At 41.7% G+C, this 14521-nt stretch overlaps 1 protein-coding gene across 7 annotated transcripts in view; it reads right to left on the reverse strand.

The window, feature by feature from the left end:
• LOC100084468 (transforming acidic coiled-coil-containing protein 2) overlaps nucleotides 1–14521 on the reverse strand; it is a 298341-nt gene that overhangs the window by 250715 nt on the left and 33105 nt on the right. For all 7 annotated transcript variants that reach the window (XM_029080506.2, XM_029080510.2, XM_029080508.2 and 4 more), the window contains exon 4: nucleotides 12605–12664. In XM_029080506.2, coding sequence (XP_028936339.1) covers nucleotides 12605–12664 — 60 coding nt within the window. The remainder of the gene's footprint in view (nucleotides 1–12604; nucleotides 12665–14521) is intronic.

Genomic DNA, 14521 nt, shown 5'->3' on the forward strand with positions numbered 1-14521 from the left:
TTATTACTGTGCCACTAGATTGTGATTTTTACTAGTGAATATCTTAGATTGTGAGTCTCCTGAGGGACAGGGACTAAGCCTAATTCCCACCTGAGCATTTAGTACAGTGAAGTGAAGCAGCATGGCTCAGTGGAAAGAGCACGGGCTTGGGAGTCAGAGGTCATGAGTTAGAATCCAGGCTCTGCCACTTGTCAGCTGTGTGACTGTGGGCAAGTCACTTAACTTCTCTGTGCCTCAGTTACCTCATCTGTAAAATGGGGATTAACTGTGAGCCTCACGTGGGACAACCTGATTACCCTGTATCTACCCCAGGGCTTAGAACAGTGCTCGGCACATAGTAAGCGCTTAACAAATACCAACATTATCATTACAGTGGTCTGTATACAGTAAGGGGTTAATAAATACTATTACTGCTATACTACCCCTACTAGTATTTGTTGAGCTCTTACTTAGTGCAGAGCACTGCACTCTGCGAAGCCAAAACAGTTATAAATTGAAGACAGTCCCTGCCCAGAAGGAGCTTTCACTCTAGGAGTTTGAAACACATAAAAATCTGTCTTTGAAACAATTCAACTAACTTACTTTTTCCTCCCCTAATCCCAGTATAATCCCTCAATCAGTGGTATTTATTGGAAGCTTAATGAGTGCCCAGCACGTGCTTGGGAGAGTTCCGTGTAATATTGTTGAGAAGAGCAAAGTCTACAGTGTTCTGTGCGTTTCTCAAAGCTGGACTGTGGTCCCCCTGCCCTTCACTCCAGTCAGTGACTGAAAGTATCCCCAGAAACTAGCTCTGTGGTCACAAGTTTCCAAATGGCCAGCCCACTATTGGTCTCTTGCAGACACTTAAGTCTGTTAGGTATACAGATAACTTAGTCACTGACTCCACAGTCTCTGAATAACTGCAGATTGAGACAGTTATCTAAAAAGACCAGCACCTCTCTGTTCCTCTTATTTTAGCCACTGAAAAGGACTTAAAATACCTAGATAAACATGTCTTCATGTGACTGCTTATGTTCCTCTTTGTTTTAAGTTAACTATCAGGGTTCGGATTTCAAGGTAAGCAAGCTCTTCACATCTGAAAATCACACATCACTAGTCTCTGTGCTTGGGACCATGTGCCTGGGTATGGCTGAAAGAAAGTAGGGCAGTGATGCTCTATTCTATACTCAGCAGCAGTGACACACTGTATCATCCTTGCTACGCTGAGGCATTTGGTATTTGTGGTACCTGGGAATGTACTGGGCACCTCTTAGGTATAAAGAACTGGACTTGGTGTCTACTATGTGCAGAGTGCTATATTGAATGCTATACTGAGCACTACTGGGTCAAAGCTCTGTACTGTGTGCTTGCTGTTCATAGTGCCTGAGAACAAGGCCCCTCCTTTAAAGCATACTATTTAAGCCAATCAATCAATCAATCAACCAATAGTATTTATTGAGTACTTGGGATATAACACTGTTTTAAGTGTTTGGGAGAAAACACAATCCCTTGTATGCACAGAATTAAAAATCTAGCGGGGAGGAAACCATCCTTACGAAAGCTACTCATCCCTTATTAGAGATACCCTTATTAGAGTACAAAGAGAATGGAAAGATGGATTTATAAGTGTAAAATATGCATAATAGCCAGATATAAAATCATACTCTAATTTAAAAATTTTACACATAAACATAAAATATTAAGGTTTTTTCATTCTCTTTTAAATTTTAGAACATAACCTGATATCCTAGGTACACCAACTTTGCTGAGAAGACCCAGTCTTTATCTGCTACCAGCATCACTGTCCAAACATAAAGCTATCACTATGGCTTTTTCGATGTATTCCACCTAGACTGTCCCATCATAAAGTTAGAAAATATACAGCGTGGCTCAGTGGAAAGAGCATGGGCTTTGGAGTCAGGGCTCATGAGTTCGAATCCCAGCTCTGCCACTTGTCGGCTGTGTGACTGTGGGCAAGTCACTTAACTTTTCTGTGCCTCAGTTCCCTCATCTGTAAAATGGGGATTAAGACTGTGAACCCCACGTGGGACAACCTAATTCCCCTGTGTCTACCCCAGCGCTTAGAACAGTGCTCGGCACATAGTAAGCGCTTAACAAATACCAAGAAAAAAATATAGTGAGAGCAAATAAACATCATTAAGTGAATTTGAGTTGCACTCTAAAATTTGGTTTGCTTGAAAATAATTCTAAAATGATTTTTATATATTCACTGCATCTTACATGCATACAAACAACAGACGGTTTAAGAGATAATGTTGTTTTTCTTTTCAGATAACTTTGAACAAAATGAATTTCTCAAGTAAAGGAAATGCACTAAAACCTGAAATAAAGACAAAAATGGCCTTTGCCAAGAACAGAACAGTCATCAAATTTCTCTTGGCACTCCTGGAGAGAAAACAATCTCTTTTTTACTTTTCAAAAAACAGGTTCTAGGAAGAGTTCTGATGATCTAAAAATGATTTCAGCTGGTTCTGTGAACTTTCAATTGAACCTTTAGGCAATTCTACAACTCGGAGGAAAACTTTCATACAATAGCAGTTCTGTCTTGCAACAAATTTCACTATGTACTAATCCACTCCCCCGCCCCAGTTCAGATTACCAGATGCCATAAAGTCTGATGTTTCAAAACACACCACTCCCATTAGGCATGACTGAAGTACAAAAGCTATCATCTGTACCTCAGAAAAGCAGATCACCATCTTTAAAGGTCCCACAGAAATGACCGACTTATTTTGAAACTTTTTTTGTAAGCTCTGTCTTTTCAGCTGCCTTGCCTGATCAGACACCCAAGCAGTTTAAGTATTTGAAACACTGCACAGCTCTGACTCCAGTCAAAAGCAATCCTCGAAGTTGGGCCAAGTTTCCAATCCTAATAACTCTATTTAAAACAGAAAAAGTTGAGTGAGAAAGCAAGTCTCATCCCCAAACCCCAACAATCTTACCTTTCATTTTCTCTACATCCTCCCCAGCAATTTGTGAACTGAAACTTAGAAATCTGATTTTTAATATTAAGGGGAATGGTCCAGTCTGTTCAAATGATTAGTTCATTCTCTCCAAGCCAGCCACCTCCTTTTTAAGGAACTTCCAGCCAGGAATCTGATTGCAGGTGAACACTGAGAAGTAGACCAAAGGTCATCCCCATGCCATTAGGAATCAGATTTCAGAAACAACTGCCAAGCTGACCATATATGGAGGGAGACCATATGTTAGCTGTTAGAAACAGCAGGCCACACATCATTTCTGGAAAGGGGAGACAAATGCCTCACACATGTGTGACTTAGCAAGCAGTTATCAAGTGAGATGCATGAAGCATGAACTCAGGAAGGCAGCCGGTGATGTAACTCCATAAAGCTCAAGCACTGCTTCTCCATCCCATCCCAAACTGCTTCAGAAAAAAACTTTTTCATACCAAGCCCTAGAATGTCCTAAATTAGATGCTTTTTTTTCATAACTCAAGTAAGCCCATTCCTTAAAGCCAGAGGATTGAAATGGCAGGACACTATATAAATCAATTGATCAATGGTATTTATTGAACATTTATCATAGGCAGAGCACTGTACTAAGTGCTTGGGAGTGTACAGTATAACAAAGTTGTTAGAAATGTTCTCTGCCCACAAGGAGTTAACAGTCTAAGTCAATCAATGGTACTTTTTGAGCACTTCCTGTGTGCTGAGCTTTGTACTAAGTGTTTAGAAGAGTACAACTCACCCGAGTTGGTAGACACATTCTCTGCCCTCAATAAGCTTACAGTGTAAAACTTACAGTTTACAGTCTAGTGTATATAAAACTTACAGTTTACAGTCTAGTGTATATAATGTATCATGTACTAATATACATTAATGTAACAAAATTAAGCACATTTATTAAAAGGAGAAATAGTGGTGGAAAATTAACCTCCTTATTTCTAAAAGAGTAGGCCACCTTGACTCACCATTACCTCTGACTGGCATCTTTCCAGGCCCAGTTCTCAGGATGGTGAATCAAAGCTGTGGGAATGGGGTGGGGGCCTGGAAGACTAAACTTCTTATCCCTATCTTCATTGGGCAGGTATAGCATTTCCAGGCTATCCCCCTCTACTCTTTCCCCTCTCCTCTCCCAACCCCCAGGCCACACCAAGGCCAAGGCCAGAAAGCCAAGGAGTGGAGTTCATTCTATTGGATGCTTCGTGGAAATGTAGGAAAAATGCTTTACACAGGACAAGGGCCCTGCCTTCGAAATGGTTTAGTCTGATATAGGGAGACCAGAAGAAACCAGACACAAACAAAACAGAAGTATTCCGTATGTAAGTTTTGGACAAGTGTTCAGGGAGCTGCAGAATGTGGAGTAGCCAAGACAGTAGAGGGTTAAGCAGGAAAAGCATCAGGCTGGGAGTAAGGTTTTATTACTCCTTAGGCACTTGATGTTCAAGCCACAGCCAGCCCTACAGAATTATGTACATATCCTTATACTCTCCCGTTTCTCCCATCTGCAATTTATTTAAATGTTCATATCCCCCTCTAAACTGTAAGTTCAATGTGGCAGATACTGTTTCTGCCAACTCTGTTGTACTGTACTCTCCCAAGCACTTAGGGCACTACACAGTAAGTGCTCAATAAATAACCCTGATTAATTTATCGTTTGACCAAAGGAAGGCAAGGCTTTGGCAGAGAAGAAGAGGAGATGTACTCCTGGGAGTGATGGCATGAAGTCCAGAGTTGACTGTGGAAATGGGGTGGTTAAGCAGAGGTAGAGCTAAGGATATGAAATAGAAAAGAATAACAGAAAAGGAGGTCAGCCTACTATAAAAGTCTGGAGGTTGATGTAAGATGAGATTGGGAGTCAGTGTTGGTAAAGCAGTACTCTGAATGAATTTATTTTATGGTATTTCTTAAGCCCTTACTAAGTGCCAGGCACTGTGGTAAGTTTGGAGTAGATGCAAGCTAATCAGGTTGGACACAGTCCATGTACCTCATGGGCTCACAGTCTTCATTCACATTTTACAGATGAGGTAACTGTGGCAGAGAGAAGTTAAGTGGCTTGCCCAAGGTCACACAGCAGGCACGTGGTGGAACTGGGATTAGAATCTGTGTCCTCTGATTCTGACAGTGGTCCAGTGGTCCAGGGAGCACACAGTATATCAGCTGCAAAATTATATAAGAACAGCAAGGAAGGCCAGTGAGCCTGCATTAGCTCAGGACGGACACTTTGGTCAGGTGAGGATTTGCTCATTCCTGGAAGCAGGACCCCTGGAAACTAACTCTTCTCATCACCAACAAGAGAAGCTTCCTCTCGAGGCTTCCCACATACCATCATCCAAACAAGGAACTCTCAACACAAGGGCTCCTCTCTACCATTGTCTAAAGAAGGAGGAACTAATACTGTTATCTCAGCTAAAGAGGATTTGCTGTGAAAAGGGTCTCTCGAATACCATCATCCAAAGAAAGAGAACCTATTCATCACACCGGATTATGTGATGAATTGGAAACTAAGGCAAGGAGTTTGGGAGGCATTTGGAAGTTTGGGTGTTTCTCAGGATACGAAAGGCTCAAGTCATGGCTGAAAAGGTGCGAGTCTGGAATGGGGCTCCCTGGCAGGTGGGGCCAGTGGAACACTTTTTTAAAAAGATCCATTATGGGCCATGATTCTGGTGCGATGTCCTCCCTGGTAACAATCAGTATTTAAGGAAAATAACCAATTTAGCTGAATGTAAGCAGAATGGAAGAAACAGAAAGCATAGAGGCCAGGAGAAAAAAATATGATCCTGAATTTTTAAAGTGTCCTTGTTTTCTCAAAATATTTTCACGTCGTTTAGCTCACCTTAGCCCCACAACATCCCAGAGAGGGAAGAGGGAAAATGGAGGCTTGCGGTGACATGGCTTTGTAATACATTTAGTTGCCCTTTGTACTTACAGAAGAGGCCACTGATAGTTAAATTTATCAACGGTTGCATAATGTTGCCATATTATGAATACCAAGCAGCTGTAGTCCTGTCATGGTTGATGCTTGTAGAACTTGGCACTATTTTCTCTTTGGCCTTCTTGATCCTCGGTCCTTACAAGTTTCTGCTCAAACAAAAGCCATGTCTTCCTTGACAGCAGTGTTAGATGCTGGTCTGTCTATGGCATTAGTAACCTAGTTTTCAGCTGGGATGCAGCGTTCTCTAGGGCTGCATTGTCTGGCATCCTTTGCAGTTTTCCTCTACCCTTCTGGCTTTCGATTTTCTATTTTCAACTCATCATTCAGCAGTTCCTTTGTATCAATCAATCAGTGGTATTTATCAAGCATTGTATTAAGTGCTTGGGAGAGTACAATACAAGAGTTGGTAGAAATTTCCTTGCCCACAAGGAGCTTACAGTCTAGAGGACTGTGTCCTGTTGTCATTCATCTATTTTAAGTGTTCCACCCAGAGCAACTGCCAGAGGTGAGCATAGCTTCAAAGCTAGGAGACTGACTTCGGACTAGAACTTCATCAGTTGTAATCCTGTCTTCCCATTTGACTTTTAATGCAGACCACAAATGATGTTGGTGAAACTGCTCCAGGACTCAACTGTGGCATTTGTGTGCGGTCTAGATCTCATAGCCATGGAGAAGGTCGGGCATCCCCATAGCTTTGTAGATCTTTAGTTTGCTCTGCACCCTGAAACCGAGTTGCCCCCTCTATCCATTAAGTCTTTCGAAAGATGTGCCAGCCTTTTTGATTTGGTTTTCCTACTTCTCTATCATTATACTATGGACAGCACTCTTCCCAGAGAGCAGAATTCTTTGAAAGCATTTAGTCCTGCATTGTAAATATGTGTGTGACTTCCCTTGTGTGGGCTGGTACATGATCTCAGTTTTCTTTAGACTTCTATTCAGCCCATAACAACTGGCTGATTCCATGAAGTGGTTGACAAACATTGGCTCCTCTTTTTCAGGGTGTGCCTCTAGGGTGCATTCGTCCATTCTTGAATGACTGTTTCTAGATTTTTTTGGATGGTGTTCAAAGATTGTTGAGTTGGCTGCATTTTCTAGAGGTGAGGAAGCATATTCCAATGTCTACATCTAGATTTCTTGTTGCCTCTTCCAGCATGGCTGCATAGAATTAATCCAATAGGACCTTTCCCATTCCATATCCACAGAAGAGTGGATCAGATAGGGCATGCTCAGCTGCGGTCCGGTCAGCCTAGCCACCATAGTCTCAAAATCTTGATGAACTTTGCAGGAGAACCATATTTGCTAAATACTTCACTATACACTCTTCTCTTCATTCTACCAAGCGTTGGAGTAGATACAAATTAATTGGGATTAAGTCTGTGAGCCCTATGAGAGACATGGACTGTGTCCAACCCCCACATAGGCTCACAGTCTTAATCCCCATTTTGTAGATGAGGAAACTGAGGCACAGAGAAGTGATATGACTTACCTAAGATCACAAAGCAGACAAGTAGTGGAGCCAAGATTAGAACCCAACTCCTCTGACTCCTAGGCCCTTGCTCTATCCATTAGGCCATGCTAATCCATCTAACAACAACCTACTCACTGTGCCTCAATTTTGTCTCCCCATCCACTGCTTGCTCACTTACTCCTTATGACTTGGAACTCCCTTCCCATTTATATCTGACAGATCACCACAATCCCCATCTTCGAAGCCCTACTAAAATCATACCTCCTCCAAGAAGCCTTCCCTGATTAACCTCTCTTCTCTCCACCCTATTCACCCTTCCTTCTGTATCACCCAAGTACTTGTGCCTGTTCTCCTTAAGCACTTTGATATTCACCTCTCCTCAGCCCCAAAGCACTTATGTACATATCCTTACACTTTGATGCTTCCTCTATCTGTAATTCATTATGTCTGCCTTCCCCATTAAACTGTGGACTCCTTGAGGGCAGGGATAATGTCTACCAATTCTATTGTACTGTACTTTCCCAAACGCTTAGGACACTGCTCTGCATGTAGTAAATGCTCAATAAATATCACTGATTGACTGATTGACTAGAGAACTCAGATGTAGAGGTATCAACCTTGCTAGGGATCAATCAGTCATATTTATTAAGTGCTTACTATGTGCAGAGCCCTGTACTAAGTTCTGTACAATGCAACAGAATTAGCAAACACGTTCCCTGCCCATAACAGGCTTAAGTCTAAAGGGGGAGATAGACATTATTATGAATAAATAAATTCTGTATAATATATAATTTAAAGATATATATGTAAGTGCTGTGCAGTTGAGGGTGCAGAGAATATCAAGTGTCCAAAGGTCACAGATAGAGGTGCACAGATGATGCAGAAGGGAGAACGAGATGGGGAAACCTGGGCTTAATCAGGGAAGACTTCTTGGAGGAGATGTGACCTTAGTAATGCTTTAAAGGTGGAGAGAGGGTGGTGATCTGCCATATATTGAGGGGGAGGGAGTTCAAGGCGGGGGATGATGTGCGAAAGGGGTTGGTGGTGAGATTGGGGCAGAGTGAGTTAATTGGCACTAGAGGAGTGGAATGTGTGGCCTGGTCTGTAGTAGGAGATTAGTGAGTGAGGTTGGTGGGGCAAACTGATTGCCCCAAGGGTGAGGAGTTTCTGTCTGATGAAGAGCTGGATGGGCATTCATTGGAGGTTCTGAGGAGTGAGGGGACATGAACTGAATGTTTTTGTTGATAAAGGATTTGTGAAACAGAGTAAAGTAAGAATTGAATTGGGATGAGATAGAAGACTGGTAGATCAGCAAAGAGACAGATGTTTTAGTCAAGGCAGGATAAGATAAATGCTTAGATCAGCATGATAGCAGTTTGGATGCAGAAGAAAGGGTGGATTTTAGCAATGTTGTGAAGGAAGAACTGACAGGGTTTGATGACAGGTTGAAATGTTGTGAAGGTGGGGACCAACAGGATTTAGTGATGGATTGAATATGTGAGTGGAATGAGAGAGATGAGTCAAGGACAACGCCAAGGTTACAGACTTGTGAGGTAGGGAGGATAGTGGTGTTGTCCCAAGTGATGGGAAGGACAGAGTTTGGATGGGAAGATAGGAGTTCAGTTTTGGACATGTTTAATTTGAGGTGCTGGCAGGACATCTAAGCAGATGTCTCCCTAAACCTAAAAGAAGCTGTTTTTAGGAGAAATGAAACTGTGGCTCAGCCCTGAGGGAGAGGACTTGGAAAGTCGAGAAGGAAACTTGGAAAAAATGTCCAATACTAGTCATTGTGATTAGTTTGCTTAGTATGTACTTATGTATGCTAGATATATACATATGTTTGGAATTTCTCTTCCCCTGTCCCCACTCCTAACCAAGTTTGTTCATGAGAGCAGCATATTAACTTCCTTTGAATTTCATCTAATCAATAAATCAATCAATGGTATTTATTGACCACTTACTGTGGGCAGAGCACTGTACTAAGTGCTTGGGAGAGTCCAATACAACAGATTTGATAGGTGTGTACCTTGACCACAACAAGCTTACAGTCTTATTATTATTATTATTACTAAGCACTTACCATGTGTCAAGCACTGTTCTAATGCTGGGTTAGATACAAGTTAATCAGGTTGGACACTGTCTTACACAATAAGCCTCAAGTGAAGAAAGTTGTTTAGGAAGCATCCCTAACAATTCTGGCCCTCAGGGTCTGACCAGGTGAGAAACCCAGGGCTCAGCCTGGCTCAATCTGACCCAATCCGATATTTGAATATATCTGCCTTGATTAGGGTGACCAAGATGCTGCTGAACTCCAAGTGACTCTGGTTGACCTTAGGGTACATTAATTAGCTGGCCCCCATACAAGGCCCTAGTTCCTACATGCTCTTATCAGACAATGATGAGATTAGGACTGAGAAACAGAGGATGTTTTCCACACTGAACTCCATTGTCAGCTACTCAAACTGCTTGAAAATAAGTCTTCTGAGTAATTCCTCTGCAGCAATGAATTGTTGTTGTTATTCTTATTATTATTAGTAGTAGAGATATTTTTTAAGAGCTTACTATGTGTCAAGGACTGTTCTAAGTGCTGGGGTAGATACAAGTTAATCAGATCAGACACAGTCCTCTTGTCCCCCTGTCAATCTAAGTAGGAGGGACAACGGGCAGTGAACCACCATTTTACAGATGAGGAAACTGACACAGAGAAGTTGAGTAACTTGCCCAACGTCACATGGCAGGCAAGTAGGGGAGCTGGAATTTGAACTAGGCCACTCTGCTTCTCTGAACATAACTTCTTCAAGTGTTTTCAAGGTTGCAGGAAGGAAGGTATGGTTTAACTGGCTTGAAAACCCAGGAGTCTGAGTTCTTGAGGTTAATTCTTTATTTTAATTTGGCAGCATTTGAATGGGTGTATACAACTTCAATCTAAACAAAGAACACTTTAGGGGTCCAAAGGTTAGTTCACCATTAAACTGGTCCCATTCAAAAGACCACAGGGCTTAAATCTTTGAGATCTAGGGATTTCAATATATCACCTGGAAATATTTGAATACCGAGGCTATGGAGGACTATTCAGCATTCAGCCTAACAATTTGGCTGATAGTCAACATCATATGCTTACGGAAACCCTACATTCAACCAGGAATTCCTAAATACATATTCAGATATTCATCTGACAGCCAGTACCCATGAGCTTCCCATCCACCAATTCCCTAACCAAAAAAATAGGAAACCAAATCAAGAAACCCAACCCATCTGAGGAGAGAATGACAGAGAAGCATAGCATAAATGTGACCATCTTCTCCAGACCTTTTTTTTGCTGCTGCAAGGCTTCCTTCCATGCCTTTATGGATTTTTGAAAACTATGCATGAGCATCACCCCTGAGCCATGATAAATGTCAAAACAGGATCATACCAATATTAAAATCCTAGAACTCAGCCCCTCTACTGGCCTGGTTTCCACATTGGCAGTCCTGCATCCCCAGCCCCAGGGCAGGGTCACTTTCCAGCATGGAGAGCACATCACATCCTGAAGCCACGACTTCGTGACACCACCGTAGCATTCCCCTTCTGGCCCCTTGGCCTCTTCCTAGTTATCAGAGACAGACTTGGCTGCTTTCAACTGGTTGGGAGGGGGAAGGGGCAAGAGCCACAAAGAGCAACAGGATCACCAGGGAGCCACCGAATCGGAAACCCGGCCATAGTTTGCCCATGGTAGTTGTGCAGCACAGAAGTTGGGACACACTGCCCGCCTTTCTAGGTGCAATTACATGCAGGGAGAACAGTACTAATGAAAGGTCATGAGAGCAGAGCATGTCACCTACATAGTGTGGACAGAAGCTGAAATGCCGCAATTCGGAGCTTGTGTATAAGCTAACTCTGGATAGTGATTATGTGTATGCGGTTAATGACTTGGATTTAGTGTGTCCTTCCCTCTTCAAAATCCCTCTACCTTGCCCTCTGCCGTGCCCCATGAAGTGCATAGTGGAGTCCATGGTCAAAATACTGAAACAATTCTGTTTTCGGTTTTTTGAATTTACAAAGCTGATGCAAACTTGTCAGCCAATCCTTGGAATAATTCCCGTTTTTTCGCATTATGCGTAGAGAAGCAGCGTGGCTTAGTGGAAAGAGCACGGACTTGGGAGTCAGGGGTCATGGGTTCTAATGCCGGATCTGTCACTTGTCTGCTGTGTGACCTTGGGCAAGTTACTTAACTTCTCTGTGCCTCAGTTACCTCATCTGTAAAAATGGGGTTTAAAAAAATGTGAGCCCCACGTGGGACAATCTGATTACCCTGTATCTACCCCAGCACTTAGAACAGTGCTCTGCACATAGTAAGAGCTTAACAAATACCATAATTATTATCATTATTATTAGTAGTAGTAGTAGTACTTTTCCAGTTGCTTAGATGCTGCAAAATAGAATTGATATCTAATTTGGAATTCAGTGTTTGTGCATTTGATTGTTTATCCTGCTGCTGCTGATCAATCAATCAGTGGTATTTATGGAATGTTTACTGTGTGCAGAGGACTGTATTAAGCACTTGGGAGAGTACAATAGAGTAATAGATATGAACCCTGCCCTCAAGGAACTTACAATCTTTGATCTAGACATAACCAAGGTTTGGAACTGTGGCAATACTTCTTCGGAAAAGAATCAGTGGGAAGAAAATATTAGGAATTTGCATAAACTTAGAGTGAATGCTTGGGCCTAGGGACCATATTATCACCTCTGGGATCTAGCTTCATATTAATAAAGCACCTTCTTGTGGATGCACAGATAACACTATCGAAACTGTAACCTTCTATTTAGGAGAGGGCAGATTCTGATTATGTACTCGTCGGCTCAACTGTATATATTTTCATTACCCTATTTATTTTGTTAATGAGATGTACATCAACTTGATTCTATTTATTTGCTATTGTTTATTGCTATTGTTCTTGTTCTCCGATTAGACCGTAAGCCCGTCAAAGGGCAGGGACTGTCTCTGTTACCGACTTGTACATTCCAAGCGCTTAGTAGAGTGCTCCGCACATAGTAAGCGCTCAATAAATACTATTGAATAAATGAATGAATGATTCAGTTTTAGGACTTGCTGGAGGAAAAGCCATTTCCCCATCTGCACTCTGAATTAGAAAAAGCTCCAAATTCCCCTACCCAACAAAACACCTAAGACAGTCCACAGAGTCGCTCAAAAGCCTGCAACACAAAACCATGCAAATCATTTGCACTCTCCAGTACCTGTGGGGTTTCCGGATTTGGAGGCAACAGGATGATGTTAGGTGGACCAGCACCTTCTGACTAGAAGCAAATGCAGTTTAATGATTAACGTGTGCAATATATGAACTGACCAAGCGTTATCCTCATCAGGCAACAAATGGAATAAAAAAGGCTTGTTTACCCAAAGACAGTTTAGTTCTAACTAGGAGCGGGAGTTCATCCTGAGACTCACAGGCCTGTAAAAGATTCTCTAACACCTTCCCCTGCCTTCACCAAAACCAGTCAGGGCAGGCAGTGGCTCTGCTTCACTGGAAAACGTCTACTGAATCATCGTTTCTCTCAGTGACCTCATGCAGCGACAGATTGTTACAGTCTGAGGGCTATTAATCACTCCTGACAATCATCTCCTCCCTACTCCAGTTGAATTCTGGTTTCTCTTTCTCATATCTTTTCCTCTCTACTTTTTTTTTTCCACAACCATCTGCCAACTTCCCTCTAGGCATCCAAAGATGTCACAATCCTCTCTACCAAAGTAAAGACCATTCCAGATGGAAAATATTGAGCATTCGGTGAGTGTGAGCTGAGAATAACTAGGGACTGTGAGGATTGTCAGCTTTTTCAGTCCATGCTCTGGTCCAATTAATGTGAAATACTTCGGTAGTCCTGTACCATGAAGTTATCTACTGACTTCTAAACTTCCTCTCTCCAAAAGGACCCATCCACCTGCTCCTATATATAGCCTGCAGTTAGAGCCAGGGTGATTTTTATCTGATCTAAATTCAGAAAGAATCAGACCCTTTTAAAAAATTGCACTTCTTATTACAAGTGATTTATCCTAATATAAAGGAGAAGCAGGTGTCCTCGAAGCATCTTTTTCATTGGAGAAACTCAATAGTATATTCCTTTCTTAAAATCTGCATTAAACTTCCTCTATGAACCAGTCAAATGAAAATCTCTCCTTTGATCAGGAAACCAGAACACTTGTCCTCCCTCTGGCCTCAAATCCGCCAATCACACTTCTCCCCTTCAAAGCCCTACTGAAGGCTCACCTCCTCCAGGAGGCCTTCCCAGACTAGGCCCCCCTTTTCCTCTGCTCCCCCTCTCCATCTCCCTGACTCTCTCCCTTTGCTTTAATCCCCTCTCGGCCCCACAGCACTTGTGTATATATATAATACATATTTATAATTCTATTCATTTATATTAATGATGTGTATATATCAATATACACAGCACTTATTTGTATATATTTATAATTATATTCATTTATATTAATGATGTCTATATATCTACAATTCTATTTATTTATATTGATACTATTGATGCCTCTTTACTTGGTTTGATGTCTGTCTCCCCTTTTCTAGACTGTGAGTCCATTGTGGGCAGGAATTGTCCCTATTTGTTGCTGAATTGCACTTTCCAAGTGCTTAGTACAGTGCTCTGCATACAGCAAGGGCTAAATAAATACGACTGAATGAATATCATAGAATTAAAACTGGAAACCATAGCTTGTAAGTGAAAATGAGGCATCCCAAGGGTATGGTCTAATTCAGCTTCAATTTGAAGCATTTCCTGGGATAATGACACTACAAAGCACTATTGTTCATGAGAACAATACCACCTTGATGAGCATATTTCCATTTAATTAAGTACCTCCAAAGACTCTAACTTTTAGTCAGGAAAAGTCTCTCCACTACAAATAGATGCAGTTTAATGTCGGATATATGAAGCCTCTTTGTTTATCATATTATTTTACATTTTCAGACTGAAAGAAGAAAAACAGTTGCCATGCTCCAGAAAATAATGAATTACCTGTAACTGAAATGAAGTATGCAAAATATATTTCTGGACAAAAGCAGCTTACAGTAGCACTTCCTATTTGAACTGTAGAAATAAGTGGATCATAGAAAATGAAAGCTCACCTGATTAGCAGAAAAGGGT

Source organism: Ornithorhynchus anatinus, chromosome 16 (genome assembly GCF_004115215.2).
Source record: "Ornithorhynchus anatinus isolate Pmale09 chromosome 16, mOrnAna1.pri.v4, whole genome shotgun sequence".
Lineage (NCBI taxonomy): Eukaryota > Metazoa > Chordata > Mammalia > Monotremata > Ornithorhynchidae > Ornithorhynchus > Ornithorhynchus anatinus.